The 27,768-nt window shown below is 46.9% G+C and overlaps 1 protein-coding gene across 8 annotated transcripts in view; it reads right to left on the bottom strand.

Moving 5' to 3' along the window:
• TMEM40 (transmembrane protein 40) overlaps positions 1–27,768 on the bottom strand; it is a 55,301-nt gene that overhangs the window by 9,074 nt on the left and 18,459 nt on the right. For 2 of the 8 annotated variants that reach the window (XM_044934217.2, XM_025272859.3), the window contains 10 exons: positions 17,359–17,430; positions 16,361–16,501; positions 12,875–12,964; positions 7,571–7,624; positions 4,981–5,016; positions 4,573–4,617; positions 4,166–4,213; positions 3,412–3,483; positions 3,254–3,328; positions 2,691–2,753 (listed from right to left, as the gene is read on the bottom strand). In XM_044934217.2, coding sequence (XP_044790152.1) covers positions 2,691–2,753; positions 3,254–3,328; positions 3,412–3,483; positions 4,166–4,213; positions 4,573–4,617; positions 4,981–5,016; positions 7,571–7,624; positions 12,875–12,964; positions 16,361–16,501; positions 17,359–17,430 — 696 coding nt within the window. Of the gene's footprint in view, positions 1–1,245; positions 1,822–2,690; positions 2,754–3,253; positions 3,329–3,411; positions 3,484–4,165; positions 4,214–4,572; positions 4,618–4,980; positions 5,017–7,570; positions 7,625–12,874; positions 12,965–16,360; positions 16,502–17,358; positions 17,431–27,768 lie in introns of those variants that run through there. The other 6 variants (XM_044934220.2, XM_044934219.2, XM_044934218.2 and 3 more) reach the window with 6 other exon arrangements.

Genomic DNA, 27,768 nt, shown 5'->3' with positions numbered 1-27,768 from the left:
TGGGACTACTATCCTTTCTGTTACAAAACAATGCTGACAGTTGATTTTTTTTGTTATTTAAAAAAAAATAATTTAATCTATTTATTGACTGTGCTGGGTCTTCGTTGCTGCTCGGGCTTTTCTCTAGTTGCTGTGAGCAGGGGCTACTCTCTAGTTGCGGTGCATGGGCTTCTCACTGAGGGGGCTTCTCTTGCTGCGGAGCACAGCCTCTAGGGCGCAGGCTCAACGCCTGTGGCACATGGGCTGAGCTGCTCCGAGGCAAACGGGATCTTCCGGGATCAGGGATCGAACTGTATCTCCTGCACTGACTGGCAGGCAGACTCTTTCCCACTGAACTGCCAGGGAAGCCCTGTTTTCTGTTATTTTTATTTAATGGGCAAAGTAAGGAGTTAGTAGCTCTCCTTTTCTCACTTGATAAAAATATTCTGTAACTCTGAGAAATCCCAAAGCTGAGAAATACTGGGGGAGACTGCGGCTGGCTCAGGGATGCTCTGCCTGCCGTGGTAGGGCAGCCTGGCACCAGGAGAACACAGGCTTGGGCGCACTCACACTCTGCCCCGGACTTGCTGTGGGAACCTGACAAGTTATTCCATGTCCTTGAGTCTCCGTTTGTCCATCTGCAGAATGAGGGGGATGCACACATCGAGCCTGCTGTGAAAATTCAACCAACGCAGTGGGCCGGGGCCTGCGGAAGCACTTGAGAAAGTGTCCTTCAGGGTCTATGAGCTCAGAGAAGGCCCCCACTTTTCTCTGCTGCAAGTTGAAGAGTCCTCGGTTCTCCAGTTATTTTTTACATCCACACTGGTTTCCTCTTCGGTGTTTTCTCTAGTCTGTCACTGTCACTCTTGACATGTGAATCTAAAACATTCTATCGGTGTGGCCTGACTGTGCACAAGAGAACATACTCACCTCCTTCACTCTAGACGCTATACCTCGATTAATGACACCCGAGCTTACCATGGATTTTTTTGTGCTCTTATCTCACTTCTTTGGTACTTACTGAGCTAAGAATACCTCACAGCTCTAGATCTTTTTTCACAAGAATATTTGCAAAACCCTGTCTCCTATTCCAAACCTGTACAATTGAAATCTTGGACCTAAAATGACAGGCTTTTTGCGTTTATTCCCTTTTATAGTTTGTCCAGTGGGAAAAAGTTACCCTCTGACTCAATGGGGTCAGAGAAGACCCCGAATGTATTCTCACACTTGAGAAACCTAAAGGAACACTTAGCTGACTCTTTGTAGTCTAGGGAAGAGAGAGTTTATTTGAATCTTGGTGGAGTCCAGGGGTAGCAGGGCTGGCCCTGGAGGAGCTGAGGGAAGACACCGGATGCTGTGGCTTTAGTCCCCAACATCTCACCTGTGTCAGGCTCACCCCCGGGGCCCAGCGTGGTGCTCCCCGGCCTCAGAGCAGCAGGCCAGGATGGCCTGGGCACTTGAGAGAAATCACAAGCCCAGACAGATGACAGCTTGCAGGGCCCAGGGGCTCCTACTGTCTCCAGACAGGACTGATGTCCCAGGACCCCCCTGCTGATCCAGGCCCCCACGAAGGGCACAGGCCCGCATGCTCCCTGCTCCTGCCATCATCCTGGCATCTGGGTTTCATGCAGACACTGCCCGAGGGACACCTCAGCCCGGCTGGTGCCAACGTTCACTCCACATGGAAGGCAAAGCACTTTCTTTATTGCTCTAGCATGGCCCGCCCGCGTGTCTCCCAGGACGCCGCTCTGTCCTCATGGGTGGGGAGGATGTGGTGGTGGTCACGCCGGGGCCTGGCCTGGCCGCCCACCGGGCACTGGCCTCAGTCAGTCTTCCTGACGCCTGGAAGGTAAAGCCCACAGGATGGCACGGGATTCTGAAGGCAGCCAGGCCTCCTCCCCACCGTTACCCCAGAGGCGCAAATGCCCCTAACAGCTGACATAAGGCAGTCATGACCCACAACCATTACAGCTTGTTTCTACTTTAGCATCCGATGGATTAAAGGAGATGGAAGTCTCTGACCTGGAGACACACAGCCCCTGGCCCGTCAGTTTTGTGATGTAATGGTAGGCACAGAGCTGCTGGTCAAGAAAGCGGATCTCCTCTAATCCTGCCCGGCCACTCTAGCTGTGTGATTCCAGCCTAGTCACTCTACCTCTCTGAGCCTCAGTTTCCTTACTGGTCAAGTGTAGGAGAACTAAAACCCACTCCCAACACAAGTTGCTATTAAGCAAATAAAATCACAGAGAAGATACTGTTTGGAGAGGCTCAAAGTTGTCTGAGCAAACAAGGAATACCCAGGTCCCCTGTACTTTCCACAGTGGTTCACCCCTGAGGACTTTTGCATCCATTCCTCATTTGATTTTCACAACACCTTTGCCCTGTAGGTATTATGACACCCGTTTTTCCAGCTGAGGAAACTGAGGCTAAAAGAGGCTCCCCAGAAATAGGAAATTGGAGGAGGTAGGACTTGAACATGGACATGAACTTGGGCAAACTCCGGGAGATGGTGAGGGACAGGGAAGCCTGGCGTGCTGCAGTCCATGGGGTCGTGAAGAGTCGGACACGACTGAGTGACTGAACAACGACAGGCCTTGAACCCAGGCCCTCACCTCTGGGCTCTGTCTCTTTCCTATATGCTAAGGCTCATTTGCAGCAGAAGACCCTGGTGGGGAGAGACAAAGTGAACAGAGGGAGAACGTGAATGTTACCTATCAGCCGAAGCTTCTGGAAGAAGGGGATGAAGCCATGCAGGACGCTGTGTATTCGGTACACTGCCAGAAACAGAGAGAAAGGTGATGCAGCCCTGTGCCCGCTTCGAGGGACCCCAGGGGCAGACCTCCCCCTGCCCACTTTGGACAAAGGCCTCACCCATACAAACAGAGCTCTGATGGAATTTCAGGCAGCAGGTTAAGCTTAGATAATAGGCCTGAGTTATTATTATTGAAAACAACCATGGACAGCAGTAACAATGCCAGGAAACTGGGTGAATTCGGCACCCACTCCATTAACTGCCTTGTTTTCAGGATCTGGCTAATTCTGTTTGTTTGCCACTTTAAACTGTTTCTGTTGTATTTTCATGGAGCTGCCCATTTTTTTCCATGGGGTTGTGCCAATGACCTCTCATTGACCTTGAGAGCAGTCAGGAAGCAAACATGAGCATAAAGAAATCTTGACAAAATATTTAGGTCGTGGCTTTCCAGCCCTTGGCGAGCCTCCGTGGCCGGCCCAGCCACTGCCCCCACACCAGACTCTGCCTGCGGTGGGGCCTTACCCAGGCCGAAGTAGATGCCAACAGTCTCCAGGGAGGCAAAGGTGAGCAGGCCGACCCCGAGGGACATGAACCAGTCTGCAGGGGCAGCAAGAGAGAAAATGATCAGCCTGCAGATCCAGACCCCCTCCCCCTATTCCCACACCGCACCCCCCACTCACCTGTGTAATAGTGATAACACACCAGCAAGGCCCCAATGGCAAAGCAGAGGAGGATGAAATGGAAAAACTCATCTGTCAAGGCAGAGGTGGGGTTACTGTTTACCTCTTTCTCTCTCTTTTTAATTAACTAAAAGTATTCTTATCTCTGCTCAACGGGAGCTTTATTCGCTGTTCCAGGGTCTTCCCTGGAAGCCCAGTGGTTAAGACTCCGAGCTTCCTCTGCAGGGAGCTTGGGTTTGATCCCTGTTTGGGGAAATAAGAGCCCTTGTGCTGCCAGCGTGGCTGAAAATAAAATAAAACTATGGTCTCCCTTCCTACCGTCATCCTTCCCCTTGAGACCCCCACGATTGCAGGCCTATAGCTGAGAAGGTCTCGCCGGTTCTCATAACTCCTTCCCTAGAGTCCAGCCCGCCCGGTCCTTGCTCCCCATCATGGCCGTAAGGCCTGGAGGGCAGTCCTCACCCTAGTAACTCTGTGTACAGCAGAAAGAGCACACCACCAGGGTCCAAGCCCAAGCCGCGCCCCTCACTAGCTGTGAGACCACTTCCTGACCCTGAGCCTCAGTCTCCATATCTGCAAAATGGGCATCACTGGACCACTCTCTCAAGCTGATTCCAAGCTGAGGAGTTTGTGAACTGCAAGGCCGGTGGCAGAGGTGGGCTGTGATTACTTTTGTTCCAGGCCACCAGCTGACTTCCTCCCCAGAGAAATTGAAATTAGACCGGCAGCAGCCCTAGAACCTTAATTTCCTTACCGTCCTTCTTTATATTCAGTCTTCTTAGCTGAGAGGCCTCCACTTCTCCTTGGGAACAAGAGAGAGATGAGTGTTTAATGGAACAACTCGGGGGATCCTCTCTGAGGAGGCCTCACTGAGAAGGGCTCTCCCGGGTTCTAGCTCCTGGGTCAGAGGGCGCTCACTTCAGGGTGGTCAGGGCAAAGCTGGAAGGTGGGGCAACTGTCCTTGGACCCCTACTGACGCCCACCTGCTCCACAGGCCTGAGTCTGTTCTGCTCCACATCCCCTGAGCCCGGAGGCCCCTTTTCTGGGTCATATGACAACCTGGGTAATGATGGCATCGCTGCTGGAACCGACTCCCACTCCCACCTCCCAGGCTGTTTGTAGTCCATCCCAGGCCTTGGAATCCAGGCCACCCCCCACTACCTGCATATTTACCACTCATGGGGGTAGAGCCTCTCCTTCGGAGTCCTGGAAATAGAAACTCAACATTAGTGCCCAGGCCAGCTTGGGCCCTTAACAGATGCCACAGGTGACCTCTGAAAATGCCCCTGTCAGATTCTCCAGTGCCCAGGGGATCTATCTATAGACTGTTATCAGAAATCCCTTTGCTCTTGCCTGGACCCCCTTTCTCACCTCCCCTGGCCCCCCTCATACCACAGCCAGCCCTGCCAGCCTATGGAGCCCAGGTCAGAGCCCCTGCCCAGAGTGGACATGGGGTCCCATCTCTTGTCGTCATGCATCTGACAGCAGCTGGCTGTCTCGGGGGAAAGATGATGCCCAGACCTCATCACTACCAGCACCGATGACCCCCCGCCCCTAACAGACACTTACCTGATTCTCCTGAAGGCATCACCTCCCCGGGCACACCTGCACAGAACAGAAATCAGTGATTATATACTTGTATGCTCTGGGTGGTAAGAAGTTACACCCCAGGGAAGGTGGAACTCTCTCACCCAGAGGCTTTCCACTGATCTGCAGGGGGCACTGGAGCAAACTGGAGGGCTTCTTTTCCATCTAAAGGAACAGCTGCCATGCAGCAGTCCCTGAAAGCTGCCGCAGTTATGCCTGCCCCACGTTACAGGTCTTCTAATGTCCCACGAGAGGCTAGAAATTCAGGTTTTTAAATAAACTTCTTGACTATAAAAAAGTTGGCAATTCACATTCCATCCAATCAAAGATGTCATGGTTTGTGAGAATGACGTCAATTATAATTGTGGGTTGCCAGTGATTTTAAGATGCACCCCGATTTCACAGATGTCCAGATGTGAAAAACTATTAGTTGCACAATTGAATTGATGAAATATATTAAGAATAACGGGGGTTGCCAGGTGACTCAGTGGTAAAGAATCCACCTGACAATGCAGGAAATGCAGGAGACGTGGGTTCCATCCCTGGGTCAGGAAGATTCTGGAGGAGGGCATGGCAACCCACTCCAGTATTCCTCCCTGGAAAATCCCATAGAGAGAGGAGCATGGCGGGCTACAGTCCATGGGGCCACAAAGAGTCAGACACAATTGAGTACGGATGCACCATTAAGAATAATAATAAAGACATGCTGGGATCCAGATAAAACACATCTGCACACACAGGCCACCGGTTTGCAATTTGCGCCTGTTCGTTGCTCTGACGCAGGTGAGGACACTTAGGTCTGCGCCCCCAGCCCCATCAGGCCCAGAGTTTACAAGCCAAGCTGGGTTGTACACTGGGGGCCCTGGGCCCCGACTGCAGTGTCAAGCTCCTGGTCGGGGCTGCCCAGGATGGGTGGAGCCCTGTTCCTGCGCTGGGCTGCAGCCTTCTCTTCATCTGGCCTGGGCGGCCCTCCACCTCATCACCCTCTGGTTCTTGGGGCCTCTCCTATCCCCGGTGACTTCTCTCGTGCCTGTCATCTTCTTCCCCTCAGGGCAGGCAGGAGCCCCCACTCTGTACACTTCCCTCCTCCAGGTCAGCCTCAGGACACAAACACCTGGAGCGGGCACTCAGCTCCTGGCAACAAACATCCAGGAGGCTGAACTGTCCTCGGGCTGATGTGCAAACCGGAACCACTGCCTGCAAGTGATCAAAGAGAGGCCGGCACCGAGGGGACACAGAGCAACCAAGAACAGCACGAAATGCGACTCCCATAGTGTAATTACCCATACCTCCAATGTCTTGGGGGCAATTCATTACTTGGAGGAATTAATTCACAAATACATGATGATATTTATGTGTTCAACAGTGAATGTGACTTACTTTTTGAAGAGAAAAAAAAACATTTAAAATATATGCATGTGTGTGTGTGTATATATATATATAACAGTTTCTCATTTTACATCCAGTGAAAACTTTCTTGCACGACCTGAGCAATTAGAAACAGTTTTTTTTCTAAATCGGATAATGCCCTGTTAAAAAGAAAGAAAATCAGAAAACTCAGACAGTATGACAATTAAGTACAATGCCGCCACCCAGTGGCAGCCACTGGTAATAGCTTGATGCAGAACACTGCTGCTGCTAAGTCGCTTCAGTCGTGTCCAACTCTGTGCGACCCCATAGATGGCAGCCCCCCAGGCTCCCCCGTCCCTGGGATTCTCCAGGCAAGAACACTGGAGTGGGTTGCCACTTCCTTCTCCAATGCATGAAAGTGAAAAGTGAAAGTGAAGTCGCTCCGTCGTGTCTGACTCTTAGTGATCCCATGGAGTACAGCCCACCAGGCTCCTCCGTCCATGGGATTCTCCAGGCAAGAGTACTGGAGTGGGGTGCCAGCGCCTTCTCCAGACACTAAGACATCTAATTTACATTTCTTGAATGTCTGTGTTTCCTGTTGTATTCCTTGGGTTATTATCAGGAGTTAAGAGACCAAGCAGATTATGGAACTGCTGGATTAAACAAAGTTAAAACAGACTTTCTTATCTGGCAGTGTGCATTTGTGAGGCTTTCTGGTAAACAAGTTCATTCCTACAAATTCCTCCATTTCATCACAGTGCTACCAAGCAAAGTGGCATAATATTTACATCTGCTTGCTGTAAAAGTGACGATGCTTAGAGACAATTACTCTATAATATAAGTGTTGTAGAGATCAGGTCCTTAATTTTCCCATGCATGCTTAAACAACCCAGTATTCTAAGAGAGAGGGTACTGATCAAGCTCCATCTTGCTGGTTGGAAAGCTGAGATCCAAAAAGGTTAGGTAACTGGTGACAGTCTCCCTGAAAGTCGGGCTATAGATCAGAATACACTCTGGCACAGTCTGACTGTGGTAGAAAACACCTGTCGCCACCTCCATCTGCTCACGCTGTAACCACTCACCTTGCCCCATCTCAGACATCCGCCCGCGACTCTCAGCTCATGAAACACCCTCATCACCTTGCTTCCTCCCAACAAGGCCCTAAGCCTTCGTGTCCTTTGCTTTATTCTGTTTCGCCCAAAGCCACCGGACAAACAATTACCTTCATAGAGTTGAAGCTCATCCTTCAAAACGTCAGGCTCCCCATGCTCAGCACCTGGGTGGAGACGAAAACCTGTTAGTTAGCTCCCCCCAGTAACAGCACCCCAGAGTGGCTTCCCTCTTCTGGTGTTGGAAGCTTTAAAAAGTAACAGAGTCCTTGTGTAGAGGGTGAGGTGGGAGGTTTTCAAGAAGCAAAGACAGCCTTACAAGAGATTTCCTGCTACTCTACCTGACACCCCTCACACATCCTGAGGTGACCATGTTCAACTGACTAGGAAAGAACTGGGGGCCAGAGAGGACCTGGGCCTTGTGCAAAGTCAGTAATACTAGCCACCATTTATTGAGCACTTACTATATACCAACACTGAACTAGGCAATTTATAGTTGATATTCCATTTGACCCTCTCGGAAATTCTGTGAAGAAGGTATTAGGACCTCTCCCTCCCCAATTTACAGATAAGGAAACTGAGGCTCACGAAAGCTGTTATTCTCTGAAGGTCACACGGCCAGGAACTGGCAATTCTAAAGGTTCAAATCCAGGTCTGTTACCAAGGTCTGCTTTCCTGGTCATTTCTATCTCCAGAAATAGGACCCAGAGCTCAGGTGCAGAGTCATGGGAACATTTATTAAACACCTTGTGTGTGGCAGGATCTGTAGTAGGCATTAATCCAGTCTCTTTCCCCCAAGTTCTTTTCTTCCCACGATAAATTTAGGCTAACATTTATTAAAGTTGTTTTTTCTTAAAAATAAAAAACACAAAATTATATTTTTCTTATAAAAATAGAAGAATCTTATCGTAAAACATGTATGGTAAAAGTCAGTTCAAAAAAAAAGAAAAGAAAAATCATTCATAATATAACCATCCAGAGATAACCATTGTTAACATTTTGATATTTTGCTTTCCAGTCTTGTTTATAATCACATATGGGTCATTTTTTACAAAATATATGACAAAATGTGGTCAACTAGAGAAGGGAATGGCAAACCACTTCAGTATTCGTGCCTTGAGAACCCCATGAACAGTATGAAAAGGCAAAAAGATAGGACACTGAAAGATAAAATCCCCAGGTCAGGAGGTGCCGAATATGCTACTGGAGAAGAGTGGAGAAATAACTCCAGAAATAATGAAGAGATGGAGCCAAAGCAAAAACAACGCCCAGTTATGGATGTGACTGGTAATGGAAGTAAAGTCCAATGCTATAAAGAACAATATTGCACTGGAAGCTGGAATGTTAGGTCCATAAATCAAGGTAAATTGGAAGTGGTCAAACAGGAGATGGCAAGAGTGAATATTGACACCTTAGGAATCAGTGACCTAAAATGGACTGGAATGGGCGAATTTAATTCAGATGACCATTATATCTACTACTGCGGGCAGGAATCCCTTAGAAGAAATGGAGTAGCCATCATGGTCAACAAAAGAGTCCAAAATACACTACTCCAGTGCAATCTCAAAAATGACAGAATGATCTCTGTTCATTTCTAAGGCAAACCATTGAATATTACAGTAATCCAAGTCTATGCCCCAACCACTAATGCTGAAGAAGCTGAACAGTTCTATGAAGACTTACAAGACCTTCTAGAATAACACTAAGAAAGATGTCCTTTTCATCATAGGGGACTGGAATGCAAAAGTAGGAAGTCAAGAGATACGTGGAGTAACAGGCAAGTTTGGCCTTGGAGTACAAAATGAAGCAGGGCAAAGGCTAATGGGCAAAGCAGGGCAAAGAACCAGTACGTTCTCTTGGTCAAGAGAACGCACTGGTCATAGCAAATACCCTCTTCTAACAACACACAACACAAGAGATGACTCTACACATGGACATCATCAGAAGGTCAATACCAAATTCAGATTGATTATATTCTTTGTAGCCAAAGATGGAGAAGCTTTACACAGTCAGCAAAAACAGCAAAAACCCAGAGCTGACTATGGCTCAGATCATGAACTCCTTATTGCCAAATTCAGATTTAAATAGAAGAAAGTAGGGAAAACCACTAGGCCATTCAGGTATTACCTAAATCAAATCTCCTACAGTTATACAGTGGAAATGACCGACAGATTCAAGGGATTAGAGCTGATAGACAGAGTGCCTGAAGAACTATGTATGGAGGTTTGTGACACTGTAAAGAAGACAGTGCTCAAGACCATCCCCAAGAAAAAGAAATGCAAAAAAGCAAAATGGTTGTCTGAGGAAGCCTTACAAATAGCTGAGAAAAGAAGAGAAGCTAAAGGCAAAGGAGAAAAGGAAAGCTATACCCATCTGAATGCAGAGTTCCAAAGAATAGCAAGGAGAGATAAGAAAGCCTTCCTCAACAAACAACTAATCTCAAAAATATACAAGCAACTCCTACAGCTCAATTCCAGAAAAATAAATGACCCAATCAAAAAATTGGCCAAAGAACTAAATAGACATTTCTCCAAAGAAGACATGCAGATGGCTAACAAACACATGAAAAGATGCTCAACATCACTCATTATCAGAGAAATGCAAATCAAAACCACTATGAGGTACCATTTCACACCAGTCAGAATGGCTGCGATCCAAAAGTCTACAAGCAATAAATGCTGGAGAGGGTGTGGAGAAAAGGGAACCCTCTTCCACTGTTGGTGGGAATGCAAACTAGTACAGCCACTATGGAGAACAATGTGGAGATTACTTAAAAAACTGGAAATAGAACTGCCTTATGATCCAGCAATCCCACTGCAGGGCATACACACTGAGGAAACCAGAATTGAAAGAGACACGTGTACCCCAATGTTCATCGCAGCACTGTTTATAATAGCCAGGACATGGAAGCAACCTAGATGTCCATCAGCAGATGAATGGATAAGAAAGCTGTGGTACATATACACAATGGAGTATTACTCAGTCATTAAAAAGAATACATTTGAATCAGTTCTAATGAGGTGGATGAAAATGGAGCCTATTATACAGAGTGAAGTAAGCCAGAAAGAAAAACACCAATACAGTATACTAACGCATATATAACCCTGTATACGAGATAGCAAAAGAGACACTGATGTATAGAACAGTCTTTTGGACTCTGTGGGAGAGGGAGAGGGAGAGGGTGGGATGATTTGGGAGAATGGCATTGAAATACGTATAATATCATATATGGAACTAGTCGCCAGTCCAGGTTCGATGCACGATACTGGATGCTTGGGGCTGGTGCACTGGGACGACCCAGAGGGATGGTATGGGGAGGGAGGAGGGAGGAGGGTTCAGGATGGGGAACACATGTATACCTGTGGCAGATTCATTTCGATGTTTGGCAAAACCAATACAATATTGTAAAGTTTAAAAATAAAATTAAATTAAAAAAAAAAAAAAAGAAAGCCTTCCTCAGTGATCAATGCAAAGAAATAGAAGAAAACAATAGAATGAAAAAGACTAGAGATCTCTTCAAGAAAATTAGGTATCAAGGGAACATTTCATGCAAAGATGGGCTCAATAAAGGACAGAAATGGTATGAACCTAACAGAAGCAGAAGATATTAAGAAGAGGTGGCACGACTACACAGAAGAACTATACAAAAAAGATCTTAATGACCCAGAAAATCACGATGGTGTGATCACTCACCTAGGGCCAGACATTCTGGAATCTGAAGTCAAGTGGGCCTTACGAAGCATCACTACAAACAAAGCTAGTGGAGGTAACGGAATTCCAGCTGAGCTATTTCAAGTCCTAAAAGTTGATGCTGTTAAAGTACTGCACTCAATATGCCAGCAAGTTTGGAAAGTTTCCAGCTGTGGCCACAGGACGGGAAAAGGTCAGTTTTCATTCCATTCTCAAAGAAAGGCAATGCCAAAGAATGTCCAAACTACCGCACAATTGTACTCATCTCACATGCTAGCAAAGAAATGCTCAAAATTCTCCAAGCAAGGCTTCAATAGTACATGAACTAAGAACTTCCAGATGTTCAAGCTGAATTTAGAAAAGGCAGAGGAACCAGAGATCAAATTGCCAACATCTGTTGGATCATAGAAAAAGCAAGAGCGTTCCAGAAAAACATCTATTTATGCTTTATTGACTACGCCAAGGCCTTTGACTGTGTGGATCACAACAAACTGTGGAAAATTCTTAGAGATGGGAATGCCAGACCATCTTACCTGCCTACTGAGAAATTTGTATGAAGGTCAAGAAGCAATAGCTAGAACTGCATATGGAACAACAGACTGGTTCCAAATCGGGAAAGGAGTACGTCAAGGCTGTATATTGTCACCCTGCTTATTTAACTTACATGCAGAGTACATCATGCAAAATGCGGGGTTGGATGAAGCACAAGCTGGAATCAAGACTGCTGGGAGAAATATCAATAACCTCAGATATGCAGATGACACCACACTTATGGCAGAAAGCAAAGAGGAACTGAAGAGCCTCTTAATGAAAGTGAAAGAGGAGAGTGAAAAAGCTGGCTTAAAACTCAACTTTCAAAACACTAAGATCATGGCATCTCGTCCCATCACTTCATGGCAAATAGATGGAGAAACAATGGAAACAGTGACAGGCTTTATTTTTCTGGGCTCCAAAATCACTGTAGATGGTGACTGTAGCCATGAAATTAAAAGACGCTTGCTCCTTGGAAGAAAAGCTATGACCAACCTAGACAGCATATTAAAAAGCAGAGACATGACTTTGCCAACAAAAGTCCATCTAGTCAAAGCCACGGTTTTTCCAGTGGTCATGTACAGATGTGAGAGCTGGACCATAAAGAAGGCTGAGTGGCAAATAATTGATGCTTTTGAACTGTGGTGTTGGAGAAGACTCTTGAGAGTCCCTTGGACTGCAAGGAGATCCAACCAGTCCATCCTAAAGGAGATCAGTCCTGAGTGTTCATTGGAAGGACTGATATTGAAGCTGAAACTCCAACACTTTAGCCACCTGATGCAAAGAACTGACTTATTTGAAAAGACCCTGAGGCTGGGAAAGATTGGAAGCAGGAGGAAAAGGGGACGACAGAGGATGAGATGGTTGGATGGCATCACCAACTCAATGGACATGAGTTTGTGTAAACTCCGGGAGCTGGTGATGGACAGGGAGGCCTGGCGTGCTGCAGTCCATGGGGTCACAAAGAGCGACTGAGCGACTGAACTGAACTGATATGAGATCAAACCAACCCTATGATTTAAATTTCTCTTTTTTGCTTTAGAGATGGATGAAGACCAGAGCTCTGCTGTGCTGTTGGACATTAGGTTGTTTCTGTGATTGCCCTACTATAAACAATGCTGCAAGGAACATCTTCACACAGACACACTCAGTTCCACTGAGTGGACAAAGGAGAAGTGGCGAGGCCTACCGCCTACCAGGTGAGCCGCCCCTGCGGGGGAGTCCAGCCCCCTGGCTGTGCCGACGCTCTCTGGTTACTCGGGGGTGCTGGTCCTCGTCACTGTTCTCTGCAGGAACAAACACACGCTGTAGGAGAACCTCAGCCTGGACTGAGCTGGAAATACTTCATCCTGGTGTTGGTTCTTGGCATTTAGTTTCTGTGAGCAGTGTGGTCGGGGGGAAAGAAGTCTGCTTTGAGGGCTGGGGGACAGGAACTGTCACAAACTTTCTGTGTGACCTGAAACAAATCACTTACTATTTCTATTACGACTTTCATGATGATAAGACAAGGCTCACGAGGTACTGTTATGAGGTGCTTTTTCTTGTGCTTGGTCTCCCACCTGGAACGCCCTTCTACTTGCTCCCTTATCCTGAAGTTAAGCTAGTGTAATACCTCCTGTAGAGGGGCTTTTCTAGTTGTCCCAGCACACCGTCTTGCCCACCCTCCCCAGCAGGTGGGATCTTAGTTCCTCAACCAGGGATCGAACCTGTGCTCCCTGCATCCCTGCATTGGAAGCACTGAGTCTTAAGCACTGGACTACCAGGGAAGCCCCTCCTCTGGGGTTTCTATAGTGTCAGCTGTCTGTGCTTGACACTGTGGGCATGAGGGTCCATGGTGCTATTCATCCCTCCAACCACCTTGAGTTCTTGAAGGACAAGGCCCGGGCACCACTGTCCTAAGGTTGCCCAGTCTGGTGCAGGAACTTGATCAAGCCTTGAAGAAGAACCGAGTCATCTGAACTCTTGGATCAGTCCACATTCCAGGGATTCAGGCCTAGGAGTTTCTGGCTTCGGATTCAGAGGACTCCCTTTCCCTTGGGATGATTAACAGAGCCCCAGCAGTCCTAATGTCCCTCACTGTGCTTGGTGCGGGGCTTCCCTCGTAGCTCAGTTGGTAAAGAGTCTGCCTGCAATGCAGGAGACCTGGGTTCAATTCCTGGGTCGGGAAGATCACCTGGAGAAAGAAATGGCAACCCACTCCAGTATTCTTGCCTGGAGAATCCCATGGACAGAGGAGCCCGGCAGGTTACATACAGTCTATGGGGTTGCAAGAGTTGGGCATGCCTGCGCAACTACGCACATACACAGTGTTTGGGAAACTTCTGGTCTATCGTGGATACAATTTTAAATTCCAGGAAAGCAAGTTAACTGTGCTTACAAATCGGTGCATATGTGATCTCAACTAGGAACAGGAAGTACATCAGGATAACAATGGGGGACCTCCCTGGTGGTCCAGTGACTAAGACTCTGCACTGCCATTCAGGGAGCCTGTTAATCCCTGGTCAAGGAACTAGATCCCACACGCCACCATAACTAAGACTTGGTGCAGCTAAATAAATGTAAACAAATATTTTTAACAAGATAACAACAATAGTATTTATCTCAGGAGATAAGATTTTGAGAGGCTTCTATTTTCTTCTTTTCTGTATTTTCTAAACATTAATCAATGCCCCCAAAAGGCTTTTTCATCACATTTTACAAAATATCAAAGAATACAGAAAATAAGACAACAAAAATTACTCCAAATTCTATCCAACAGGGATGACCTCTGTTAATATGCAAACAAAAATTATTTTAGCTTTCTCCATGATATATTCAAAATATATAATCTTTAAAATTTGTTCAAGGACTGTTTTTTCTTTTCCATTATGATTTATTACTGGATGTTGAATATAGTTGCCTATGGATAATTTTTAATAAAATGTATTATAGACTTGTATGCTGTCTAAAATGAGGATAGTTTTTTTATGTGCTAATTCAATTGTTTAAAAAATTAACTTGGGCAGAAAAAAAATCACAGTTAGTTGCTGGCCCCCCCCAGTAATGATCACAGAGCCTGGCACATGGTTGATGTTCAATAAATATTTATTAATGGGAATTCCCTGGCAGTCCAGTGGTTAGGACTCCATGATTTCATGGAGGGCCTGGGTTTGATCCCTAGTCAGGAACTTAAGATCCCACGAGCTGTGCAGCGTGGACAAAAAATATATACACATATACAATTTAATATATATTGAATAAATGTAAGGAGATACACTAATATGTGTTGAGTGGTTATCTAACAGAACAAAGGATGTTTTTCTTTCTTCTTTCTATTTCTTTAAATATTTCACATTTTCTATAATGTGCCCATGTGTAATCTTTTATAATAAAAAAGTTTTAATTAAAAAATAATAGGCTGCATTAAGAACAAATAGATATGTAGGGAGAGTGGTACTAGATGCCAGACTCTGAGTTAGGGTCCTTTGTGTGGAGGGGGCTTGGGGGCAGCTGGGAGACACTCAGGCTCCGGGCCCTGAAGACTAGTGGTCTGTCTCAGTCTGAAGAATGCTCAGGGTCCGAGATACAGCGGCTGGCCACCAGGGTAGGATCAGGGACCAGGATCCTGAATGTCAGTCTGTCTCGAAGGTTCCAGGACTCTGTCTGTTTTCCTGATGCTTTCTCTTAGGGCTCAGCTTTGCAAACTACTGATTGATATGACCAGTCCCATGTGTACTCTGGAGACCAGAAGGAAGGGACTTCTGGCTGCACTTGGTGGAGAACATTTGCAGGGAAGCAGCATCCCCGGAGGGTCAATCAGAATCAGAAGACAGAACATCCCTGCCCAGGTAGGGAGGAGAAACAGGGACAGAATCCCCTGCTGGAGCCCCCCTGCCTCTGGAAGTTCTTCAAAAGCTAACCTCACTGGCTTCAGTTTCCTCACCTGTTAAATGTGAATAAAAATAAACCCTTCCTGATGAGTTGCTGGGCTTCCCTGGTGGCTCAGTGGTAAAGAATCCGCCTGCAATGCAGGAGATGTGGATTTGATTCCTGTGTCGGGAAGATCCCCTGGAGAAGGGAATGGCAACCCACTCCAGTATTCTTGCCTGGAGAATCCCATGGACAGAGGAGCCTAGCGGGCTATATAGTCCATGGAGTTGCAAAAAGAGTCGGACACGACTGAGTGACTAAACAATAACAACAGCAACAAATCCTATGATATAATAACTTTTGTTATGGTCTCTGTCTGATGGATGAGGACCCCAGGGCACATATGTTTAAGCAATTTACCCAAGGACACAAAGCTGTTGGTGGTAAAGAAAGGGTGTGAACGCAGGCAGGCTGCTGGAACACACACATGCACTGCCTCTGGATCCAAAGCACTCCTAGGAAACTAAGATGTTCCTTGACATGAGGGGCTATATAGGAAACAAAAAAGAACAGTTGCTAAGAAATTATGGAACAACACGGAAAAATGCTTAGGATAAGATAGCAAAGGAATTGTAAACGGAGGACAAAATTGTCCATGTGGGAATTATAACTGTACAAGTTATGTGTATGGAGAGGCAGGCTCAGGAAGGGAATGTGGAAAACCAGAATTGCAATACCGAGGTGGGAGAGGACAGGAGATTGTTTTTTCCATGTAAATGTTTTTCTTCAATGATATTTTAGTATATGTGTATTTAATTAAGTCATTGCTTTACCTGAGGAAGAGGATGAGGAGGACGAGGAGGAGGAGGAGGATGAAGAGGAGGATGAAGAGGAGGAAGGCTTGTCTCTCTCATCTTGTCCTTGAGAAACGAGTCTGGCCTCCCGGTCTTGCTTGTGGGAATCCGTCTCTCCATCTGGGAGACACACGTAGTTAAGGAGGAGTATTTCCTGCCCTTCCCACCCCAGGGACCACCCAGGCTTTCCTAGGGGTCTACATGGACTTGGGGATCCAGGAATGGCTGGATTCTGTGGGGTACTCTTCCCAAACCCCTAGGGCCCATGGGAGGTGCAGGAGATCAGGGCTCCAGAGGCTCTAGGAAGGCCAAAGACAGGCGTTTCTCTGAATATGGAGCCCACAGAGGGGGCTTCTAAACCCGTCATCCTTTCCAAGAGACCACTACAGTGTAGGTGATGGTGGTTTAGTTGCTCAGTTGTGTCCTCAGGCTCCTCTGTCCATGGGATTTTTCAGGCAACGATGCTGGAGTGATTTGCCATTTCCTTCTCGAGGGGATATTCCCGACCCAGGGCTCAAACCCTCATCTCCTGTACTGAAGGCGGATTCTTTACTGCTGAGTCACCAGGGAAGCCCACACTGTGCAGAACAGTTGCCAATTTAAAATTCTCTGTAAATTACATAGCAAGTGGGATCCAATCAAGCCCTAAACCTTCCCATTCTGGGGGCATGCGGGACCCTTCCCCCCTTATGGGGACTCTCCCTAATGCCAGTCCAAGCTCCCAGAGCTTCTGAGATTTGGGGGAGTAACTGGGATTCCCACTGCTAGAGAGTGCTGGGGGACAGACTGGACCAAGCACACACATGTGCAAGTGCATAAAATCACTACTTCTCTAGAGGTTTCAACTGTAACTTGGGCCATTCATTGAGCCACATGAGTTGAGCAGGGTCTTCTGTTGCAGGGTCTTCTGTTCCAGTCATTGCTGGACACTATTTCCCATGTAGCTTTGCCCAGAGGGTTAGAGAAAGCAAACATACAGTCTAGATCTTCTGATTCTCCACGAACTTGACTGTGGTCTTGAAGTGATCCTGAAGTCTCCATGGCTTTTCCTGGAGGAAGTAATTAATATTACCTTAGTTAATATCCTTAATATATAAAGAGCTTGGCAAATAAATAAGAAAAATACAAACACCCAATATTCAAAGGTACAAGAAGAACACATAAAAGCAGAAACACAAAAATAGGGAAATCTGAGTAATGATCAACTTTTGATACTATTAAGAACTTATTTTTTTAATAGACTTTAGTTTTTAGAGCAGCTCACAGCAAAACTGTTTTTCTTTAATTCTTTATGTTGCTCACTTAAGAAGGCTTTCTTAGGCTTCCTTGCTATTCTCTGCAAATCTGCATTCAGTTGGGTGTATCTTTCAAATTGTGGTGCTGGAGAACACTCCTGAGAGTCCCTTGGACTGCAAGAAGATCAAACCAGTCAATTCTAAAGGAAATCAACCCTGAATATTCATTGGAAGGACTGATGCTGAAGCTGAAGCTTCAATACTTTGGCCACCTAAAGCAAAGAGCCAATTCATTGGAAAAGAGCCCAATGCTGGGAAAGATTGATGGCAGGAGGAGAAGGGGGTGGCAAAGAGTGAGATGGTTGGATGGCATCACGGACTCAATGGACGTGAGTTTGAGCAAACTCCGGGAGATGCTAAAGGACAGGGAAGCCTGGCACACTGCAGTCCACTGGGTCTCAAAGAATTGGATACAACTTGGTGACTAAACAGCAACAAACAACAAAACACAAAAATTAAATGGAGGGTATAAAGATTGCCCATCTACCCCCTGTGTCTAAACATGTACAGCCTCTCCCTGTTATCCACATCCTCCATTAGAGAATTTATTTTTTTAGGTGTGATATTTAAGTTGAAGTTATATTTATTTAAAATATCCTTCAGGACTTCTCTGGTGGTCCAGTGGATAAGAATCCACCTGCCAATGCAGGGGACACAGGCTGATCCCTGATTCGGGAAGATTCCACAGGCCATGTGCCACAACCACTGAAGCCAGAAAACCTAGAGTCCATGCTTCACAACAAGAGAAGCCACCATAATCGGAAACCCACACACCACAACAAAGAGTAGCCCCCATGCAACATCTAAAGACCCAGCACAGCCAAAAATAATTAAACTATCCTTCAATTTAGAGATGAACATTGAATTATTCATGATGAAAGTATATGATGTCTGGGACACGCTTTAAAATAATTTGATTATCTGAATAAGGGAGTTGGAGTGCACGGTAGGGGGGAATCCAAATACAACAACAGAACAAGTTAATAACTGTTCTGTTAATAACTGTTCAAGCTCTAACTGTTGGAGCTATATCAAAGTATAAGTAGTTGGGAAGTCCCTAGAGGTCCACATATATAAATATATATAGTTATCTCTGATATCTTATAAACACATACAATTATCTCTGAGTGATAGCATTATGGGTATTTTTAGTTTCTTATTTTCACTTTGCATTTTCTAAATTTTTAACAGTACTGCTTTTGTTATAATAAAATAACAATTTCTTTAATAACTTAAAATGTTATATGCCACCTTACATCAGTATAGTACTAAGCAGTTTTACAATGGGTTTCAGTTCAGTTCAGTCGCTCAGTCGTGTCCGACTCTTTGCGACCCCATGAATCGCAGCACGCCAGGCCTCCCTGTCCATCACCAACTCCCGGAGTTCACTCAAACTCACGTCCATCGAGTCGGTGATGCCATCCAGCCATCTCATCCTCTGTCGTCCCCTTCTCCTCCTGCCCCCAATCCCTCCCAGCATCAGAGTCTTTTCCAATGAGTCAACTCTTCGCATGAGGTGGCCAAAGTACTAGAGTTTCAGCTTTAGTATCAGTCCTTCCAATGAACACCCAGGGCTGATCTCCTTCAGGATGGACTGGTTGGATCTCCTTGCAGTCCAAGGGACTCTCAAGAGTCTTCTCCAACACCACAGTTCAAAAGCATCAATTCTTCGGCGCTCAGCCTTCTTCACAGTCCAACTCTCACATCCATACATGACTACTGGAAAAACCATAGCCTTGACTAGACGGACCTTTATTGGCAAAGTAATGCCTCTGCTTTTGAATATGCTATCTAGGTTGGTCATAACTTTCCTTCCAAGGAGTAAGCGTCTTTTAATTTCATGGCCGCAGTCACCATCTGCAGTGATTTTGGAGCCCCAAAAAATAAAGTCGGACACTGTTTCCACTGTTCCCCCATCTGTTTCCCATGAAGTGATGGGACCAGATGCCATGATCTTAGTTTTCTGAACGTTGAGCTTTAAGCCAAAATTTTCACTCTCCTCTTTCACTTTCATCAAGAGGCTTTTGAGTTCCTCTTCACTTTCTGCCATAAGGGTGGTGTCATCTGCATATCTGAGGTTATTGATATTTCTCCTGGCAATCTTGATTCCAGCTTGTTCTTCTTCCAGCCCAGCGTTTCTCATGATGTGCTCTGTATATAAGTTAAATAAGCAGGGTGACAGTATACAGCCTTGACGTACTCCTTTTCCTATTTGCAATCAGTCTGTTGTTCCATGTCCAGTTCTAACTGTTGCTTCCTGACCTGCACATAGGTTTCTCAAGAAATGGGTTTATATGCTCATAATTCCACCTGAGCTGGATCACAAACCAATCTGGAGAGAACTGGGATTAATTACTTCACATTTGAATTATAGTTTCTAGATAACAAAACTTTGCAAAAGATTGTCTCATTTAACCTTTGCTATAACCCTGCGAGGTAAATTTCATCATCCTCACTTTACAGAGGAGGAATCTGACACTCAAAGAATGAAGTAACTTGAGACTCCAGAACCCACGTTTTGTTTAATGCAACCCCAAACGTTGTTCTGGAGCCCGAAACTGCTCAAAGGCCATCATGCAGTCAGGCCCTGCTGGAATACCTGCTGGGATTACAGACACAATGGTCAAAGCCAGGGTGGGAAGCAGGCACCTGGAGCTGCAGAATGAGATTTGGGAACCTGCCCCTTCGGGACACCATACCCTGTGCTTTCCTGAAGTTCTGAGTGGGTGCTGGTGGTAACTCGAAGAGGCCCTTCAAGTGAGGCCCCGAGAAGGCTGGACGTGTGGCCTCGGAAAATCTAAACAACTAACCTCAGTGGGCTGGTGCCCTTCTCTAGAGGAGATATATGGAGTTGCCATGGCTGGGCTGCCCCCCGCAAAGCCTTGATTGTAGCTGGGCACATGGTCATCCAGCCAGGGGTGATATTTCCCAGCATCCCTGGATGCTAGATTTGGCCAAGGGACCATGTGACTCATGTTCCTGCCAATAGACTGAGAGTGGATGGGAACTGTGCAGTGGGGAGCTGACAGATGTTCTGTGGTTCTGGGGGGAAAGTATACACACACACACACACGTCTGCAATAAATTTTACTGATGTAAAGAATGGATGGGGGAGTAAATTAGGAATTTGGGATTAACAGATACACACCACTGTATGTAAAATAAACAACAAGGACCCACCGTATAGCACAGAAAACTATATTCAGTATCTTATAATAATCTCCAATGGAAAAGAATCTAAAAGAGAATAGCTATAAATGTATATGTATAACTGAATCACTTTGCTGTTCACCTGAAACGCTGCAAATCAACCTATATCTCAAGAAAAAAAATAATAAAAATGTTAAAAGAATGCGGAGCACACAAATAATAAAAAATAAGGTCCTCTGTATTGTGAATTTCATATACAAGTAGAATGTAATGCCTACAGTTTTGAGGTTTAATCTGCATTATTAACATTTGCTTGACCACTTTCTTCAATTCAGACCAGCAACAAAGCAAACCATAAAGCTCTGATTTGTATAGGTTCCTGATTTCTGGAATATGAACACTCCTACTGACTGACATCAACGTGATGTCACTGAGTGCAAAGCTGGGAAGAGGTGAGCCACCAGGGAAGCCCTAAAAATTCTTTTCAATTTAATTAAAAATTTTTATTGAGGTATAATGCTCTTATAACATTATATTAGCTTCAGGGGCAAAACATAATGATTCGGTATTTGTAAATGCTGCAAAATGATCACCATACTAAATCTAGTTAGCATCTGTCACCTTACATAGTTAAACAAAAATTTTTTCTTGTGATGAGAAATTTTAACATCTATCCTCTGAGCCGGAGAAGGCAATGGCACCCCACTCCAGTACTCTTGCCTGGAAAATCCCATGGATGGAGGAGCCTGGTGGGCTGCAGTCCATGGAGTCGCTAAGAGTCAGACATGACTGAGCGACTTCACTTTCACCTTTCACTTTCATGCATTGGAGAAGGAAATGGCAACCCACTCCAGTATTCTTGCCTGGAGAATCCCAGGGACGGGGGAGCCTGTTGGGCTGCCGTCTATGGGGTTGCACAGAGTCAGACACGACTGAAGCGACTTAGCAGCAGCAGCAGCAGCATCCTCTGAGAAACTTTCAAATATGCAACAGAGTATTTTGAACTAATAGTCTCCATGCTGTACATCACATCCCCAGGACTTTTTTTATTGTATAACTAGAAGTTTGTAGCTTTGATCCCCTTCACCCATTTCACCCATTCCCACCCACCCTTCAACTCTGGCAATCACCAATTTCTTTTCTGTACCTATGAGTTCATGGGGGTTTTGTTTGTCTTTGGTAGAGAATCTACTTTTAATCTACCACAAGACCCAGACAAGGCAGCATCTTTCCCCATGCCTCAGAGCTGGACAGCCTGGGTGTGAACCCTGACCCTTGTAGCTGCGGGATTCCGGGCCAGTGACTTAACTTCTTGTGGACCTCAGGTTCCTTGTCTGCAAAATGAGGACAATAATAGTGCTTACCCCATAGTGTATTGTTGTGAGAATGGCATGAGTTAAAACCCACAGAGCACTCAGAACAATGCCTGGTGTGGAGCAGGGAGTGAATAAATGCCAGCTGAGATGACGACCATTATTGTGACGGGGGCAGCAACAAGACAGCATGTGCTGTGGGGTCAGACAGAGCAGGGTTCAACCTCACTTCCGTCACTTGTGCACGAGATGACCCTGGTCGGGCGGTCCCCTTCTCCAAGTTCTAGTTACCTCAATTGTGAACTGTGATGGCAGCACCTTAGAGAAGAAAGCCGGCCAGTGTCTGCCCGAGGAGGGCTCCATAAGCATGAGTTCCCTCTTCCATAGACCTCCTATGACCCTTGGGCATTCGGGGTCCAGCCCCAGTCCCTCCCATCTCCCATCTCCTAGTCTCCAGGCTCCATTACCCTTCTCTGGAATAAAAACTCCCATTTCTCAGGGCAGAATTCAGCTCAGCATTAGGGAAGTCACTAGCCAATAAAATGAACTGATATCTGGGAATGAGTGACTGACAACCATGAGCCCCGGGGTGTATCTATATTTTGAAGAGGATCCTTTGTACATAGCAGGTGTCCAGTACATCTCAGAGGCTGAGATCATCTCTCATGGTGGAATTTCAGGGGGAATAAGAGACTCAGAGCTGTATGGGGGCAAGCGAGCTACTGGAGGATGCCAAATATGTCAACAGTTCGCCAAGCTGCTCCTACCTGTCGCCTGCTTTAGCTATCTTGCTCATATGGTAGCCCCTGGGCACACTCACATTTGCAGGCCTCCAGACTTCCACCGAGGCCATTCTTCCTTGTTGCCAAAACTGTACGTGACTTTCCAGGCACAGCGCAAATACCACCTCGTTCATGAACCCTCTGCTGACGAGGTCTAACCAGAAACCACCCTCCTTACCCCCATCCCCTTAATCCTTTTGCCTGTCATCACCCCTGGACTTTCTTCTTGTTAACAAAACTGAACTTCGTTCCTCTATCTCAAGTAGATGGGCTTCCCTGGTGGCTCAGATGGTAAAGAATCTGCCTGCAATGTGGGAGACCTGGGTTTGAATCCTAGATTGGGAAGATCCCCCAGAGAAGGAAATGGCAACCCACTCCAGTATTCTTGCCTGGAGAATTCCATGGACAGAGGAGCCTGGAGGGCTACAGTCCATGGGGTCTCAAAGAGTGAGACATGACTGAGAAACTAACATTTTGGGTTTCACAGGTGGTATTGCTGATAAAGAACCCATTTCCCAATGCAGGAGACATAAGAGACAGGGGTTTGATCCCCAGGTTGGGAAGCTCCCCTGAAGGAGGGAATGGCAACACACTCCAGTATTCTTGCCTGGAGAATCCCATAGACAGAGGAGGGTGGTGGGCTATAGTCCATGGGGTCATACAGTTGGACATGACTGAAGCAAGAGAAAAAGCTGGCTTAAAACTCAACATTCAAAAAACAAAGAACATGGCATCTGGTCACATCACTTCATGGCAAATAGATGGGGAAACAGTGGAAACAGTGTCAGACCTTATTTTTTTTGGCTCCAAAAACACTGCAGATGGTGACTGCAGCCATGAAATTAAAAGATGCTTGCTCCTTGGAAGAAAAGCTATGACAAACCTAGACAATGTATTAAAAAGCAGAGACATCACTTTGCCAACAAAGGTCCATCTAGTCAAAGCTATGGTTTTTCCAGTAGTCATGTGAGAGTTGGACCATAAAGAAAGTTGAACGCTGAAGAACTGATGTTTTTGAACTGTGGTGTTGGAGCAGACTCTTGAGAGTCCCTTGGACAGCAAGGAAATCAAACCAGTTAATCCTAAAGGAAATCAGTCCTGAATATTCACTGGAATGACTGATACTGAAGCTGAAGCTCCAATACTTTGGCCACCTGATGTGAAGAACTGACTCTCTGGAAAAGACCCTGCTGCTGGGAAAGATTGAAGGCAGGAGGAGAAGGGGATGACAGAGGATGAGATGGTTGGATGTCTTCACCAAGTTGATGGACATGAGTTTGAGCAAGCTCTGGGAATTGGTGATGGACAGGGAAGCCTGGTGTGCTGCAATCCATGGGATCGCAGAGTCAGACACGACTGAGTGACTGAACTGAACTGAACTGAAGTGACTTAGCATGCAAGCATGCATCAAGTAGATACTTGTTTTCCCTGTGAGGAGTGGCCATATGATCCAGTTTTGGCCAAAAAGAGGTGAGAAGTCTGATGGCTTCTGGGAAGGAGTTTTGCTTCTCCTGACAAAAGAGGCCAACAGTACTGGTGCTGTGTCTTGCCTCTCCTTTCTTTCTTGAATGTGATGGCAGGAGCCGCAGTGGCAATTCTGTGACCTTGAGGGAAAGCCAAAGCTGATGCAGGGACATTGAGCTGCTGAGCCCTTGACAGCAGCCACCTGCTTTCTAGTTACTTAAGAAAAACAAACCCTGTTTTGTTTAAGCCTCAATAGTCAGGAGTCTCAGCATTTGTAGCTGAAAACAATTCTGACTGATATACTTTTCCTCCCCTACCTTCATACATTCATTGAGTATCGACTGTGTGCTTAGGCTAGGGTGATGGCACTGTGGTAAAGAACCCGCCTGCCAATGCAGGAGACATAAGAGACATGAGTTTGATCCCTGGGTTGGGAAGATCCCCTGGAGGAGGGCATGGCAACCCACTCCAGTATTCTTGCCTGGAAAATCCCATGGACAGAGGAGCCTGGCAGGTACAGTCCATGGGGTCAGAAAGAGTCGGACATGATTGAGCAACTTAGTACACAGTACGTATTATGTGCTAGCCCCAGGGATACTGTGGTGAATAAGTTGTATCCTTGTCCTCAAGGTATTTCATAGTAGACAGAGGGTGGGGTGGGGTGGGGTGCAGTGGTAGTCCCATGGGAGCCCAGGGGCCAAATCACACCAGGGTCAGTCAGAGTTCCTGAAGAAGGGAATGCTGAAGGGGAGCTTGGAAGGGCCAGGAGGAGCGGCGTGCAAAGGCACAGAGTCGAGGGGCCTTGGCCCACATGGGAAACAGTTGGCAGGAAGCAACTCCAAAGAAGAACACAATCCGGGGGAGGCCTAGGGGGCACATTGCTCTCCTGAGCCTACGTTAGCCGTGTCTTGTTTCAGAATCTTCCTTCTCGAGGTCCTGGCTTGCTGCACAACTGCTGGAGCCACTGTTCCTATTCACTTTCTGATCCCTGCTCAGGGCCTGGGAGAGGGTCTGACACACCCAGGGTGAGTCTCCTGCACTAGGTCACTAACCAGCCAGGGAAGGGATTACGGCTGATTCATCTCTATGTCACCTGTGCCCTGCTTAAGGCCTGGCAGAAAACAAAAACGATGACATGGATAATGATGAAGACAGCAACAAGTAAGTGCTTCCTATCCCTCAGGCAAGGATCTGAGCAAATGACACACGTGCCTCATGTATACCTCACACATGCCTCACACAACTCTATCAGAGCCCACTGTGCTTGTGCCCACTTTACACATAAGAATGCGGACGCAAAGAGAGGCTAAGAAACTTGACCGGGGAGCTAGTAAGTGGTTGAGCAAGCGTAGTTGCTTAGTCCATGTTGATGCCGCCAGCTCTTCCCAGGCCTCTGTCATTAGCACCAGGAAAGAAGCCGCTGACAGTCACTGGAGTGCTATGCAGACGACACCGACTTGGCTTCCATTGACACTTAGCCCACTGGAGCCCTGAGCAAGTGTCCCCAGAAGCCAAGGAACTTCCTCAAGCAGTTTTCAGGACACTGAAACGGACAGGAGGGGAAACAGAATGCTCATGGAGGCAGGACCCGAGGGAGCCCTGTTTCTCCTCTTAGTGTCCTTACTCATCTCTCCTTGGCCCACATCCCTGCTATAAGAAAGGATCAGTAGAACTGTAAAGGTGTAACACTCTTAAAATCAGTGTGTAGGGCGAGGCTTAAGGCAAAAGGACAGCGCGCTAGGGGTGGGACATCAAACAGACGGATTGATGCCAGGGGCCTCTGGAAGCCAGGTTCACTGCATAGGACCTCTTTTGAGCCAAGATGGAGCACAGGGAGTTGAGACAGAAGTGAAGAAAGGAGAAAGCAGAGAGAGGAGCGAGCACACGGTGTGATCCCGGAGGCACGGCATGGGGGGTCTCAGTTCCCAAACAGGAATCAAACCCACGCCCCCCGCAGCAGAAGCACGGAGTCTTAACCACTGGACTACCAGGGAGTTCCCAGTTCCCATGATCTCATTTCACGCGCACTACTCTTATTTTACGCAGGAAGAAACTGAGGTTCATAGAGACAAGTGACTTGTTCAAGGTCTCGCAGCTTACGGATGGACTCACATCCATTCCCTTCCCTACTAACATGACGCCCCGTTCCCCGGTCCTGGTTAGAGGCTTGTAGGCTTCCCTCTTTCAGGCCCCTGCCCCCATTCTGAGGCTGGTCCTACAAGGACATGCAATACTTAGCATTTTTCTCTGCAAACCCCAGCCCTGCTGAGTCACCAGTGGAGCCAGGGCCACTGTACCCACAGGCCTTGTTAAACTGGATTTCCACTTCAGTCCAGCACAGATTTCCTAAGCTCTTGCTATTACAAGGCTGGGAGGGACAGTAAGGGACACTGAGCCTTTCCAGCTTCACAGCGCCTTCCCCGCCCAGCTAGGGTGGGGCTTCGGTGTCTGAGTTAACACATGTGGAAACTGAGAAGAGAGAGGAAGTTGCACAGGGTCACATAGCGATTCAGGCAAGGCTGGCTCCAGAACCCTATCTCCTGATTCACGGGTTGCTTATCTTCCTCAGGTGTCCCACCTTGGAGGAGAGGAATGACTAAGACTGAGTTGGATTTTTTTAAAATCTTTATTTATTTGGCTGTGCCAGGTCTTAGCTGCGGCACACGGGATGTTCAATTTTCATTGCAGCACGTGGGTTCTTTAGTTGCGGCCTGTGGGATCGAATTCCCTGACCAGGGATTGAATCCTGGCCCCTACCTGGGGAGCGTGGAGTGTTAGCCACTGGAGCACCAGGGAGGTCCCTGCAGTTGGATTTTCAATAGTGGCCAGAGTGGGATGAGGGTTGAGTGGAAGAGGTGGGCGGTGGTGGGGAGGTGACGGGGTAGGAACCCCATGAGGTTGGGGAATCATCCTGGGCCTTGAAAGCTCAGCTAATGACCAACTTTTCCCACAGGTGGACTGTAACGTCGTGCTCTGGGGCTGCCAATGGTGGGCCAGCTCAGTTAAACATGCCCAGGGCAGGAGGTGGGATTGAAGGAGTGCTGCGAGCTGAAATAGCAGCTGGGAGGGGAACAGAGCCCACAGAGGGGTGGCCTGTTCCGGCCCACCTGGCATCAAATCTCCTTCTGGTGACAGGAGAGAGCGCATGGTGTGATCCTGGAGGCACGGCTTGAGGGATCTCCGTTCCCCAAACAGGCATCAAACCCATGCCCCTTGTAGCGGAAGCACGAAGTCTTAACCATTGGACTACCAGAGCGTTCTCAGTACCCACGATCTTACCTCATGCGCCCTAGTCTTAGCCCAGGAGCAAGTCACAGCTCTGGATGATGTCCTCTGGCTGCTCAAGTCACCCGAGACAAGCCCATGCCCTAACACCAACCACA

Source organism: Bubalus bubalis, chromosome 21 (genome assembly GCF_019923935.1).
Source record: "Bubalus bubalis isolate 160015118507 breed Murrah chromosome 21, NDDB_SH_1, whole genome shotgun sequence".
Lineage (NCBI taxonomy): Eukaryota > Metazoa > Chordata > Mammalia > Artiodactyla > Bovidae > Bubalus > Bubalus bubalis.
The sequence above is the reverse complement of the archived record's forward strand: the minus strand, read 5'-3'. Positions and strand labels throughout refer to the sequence as shown.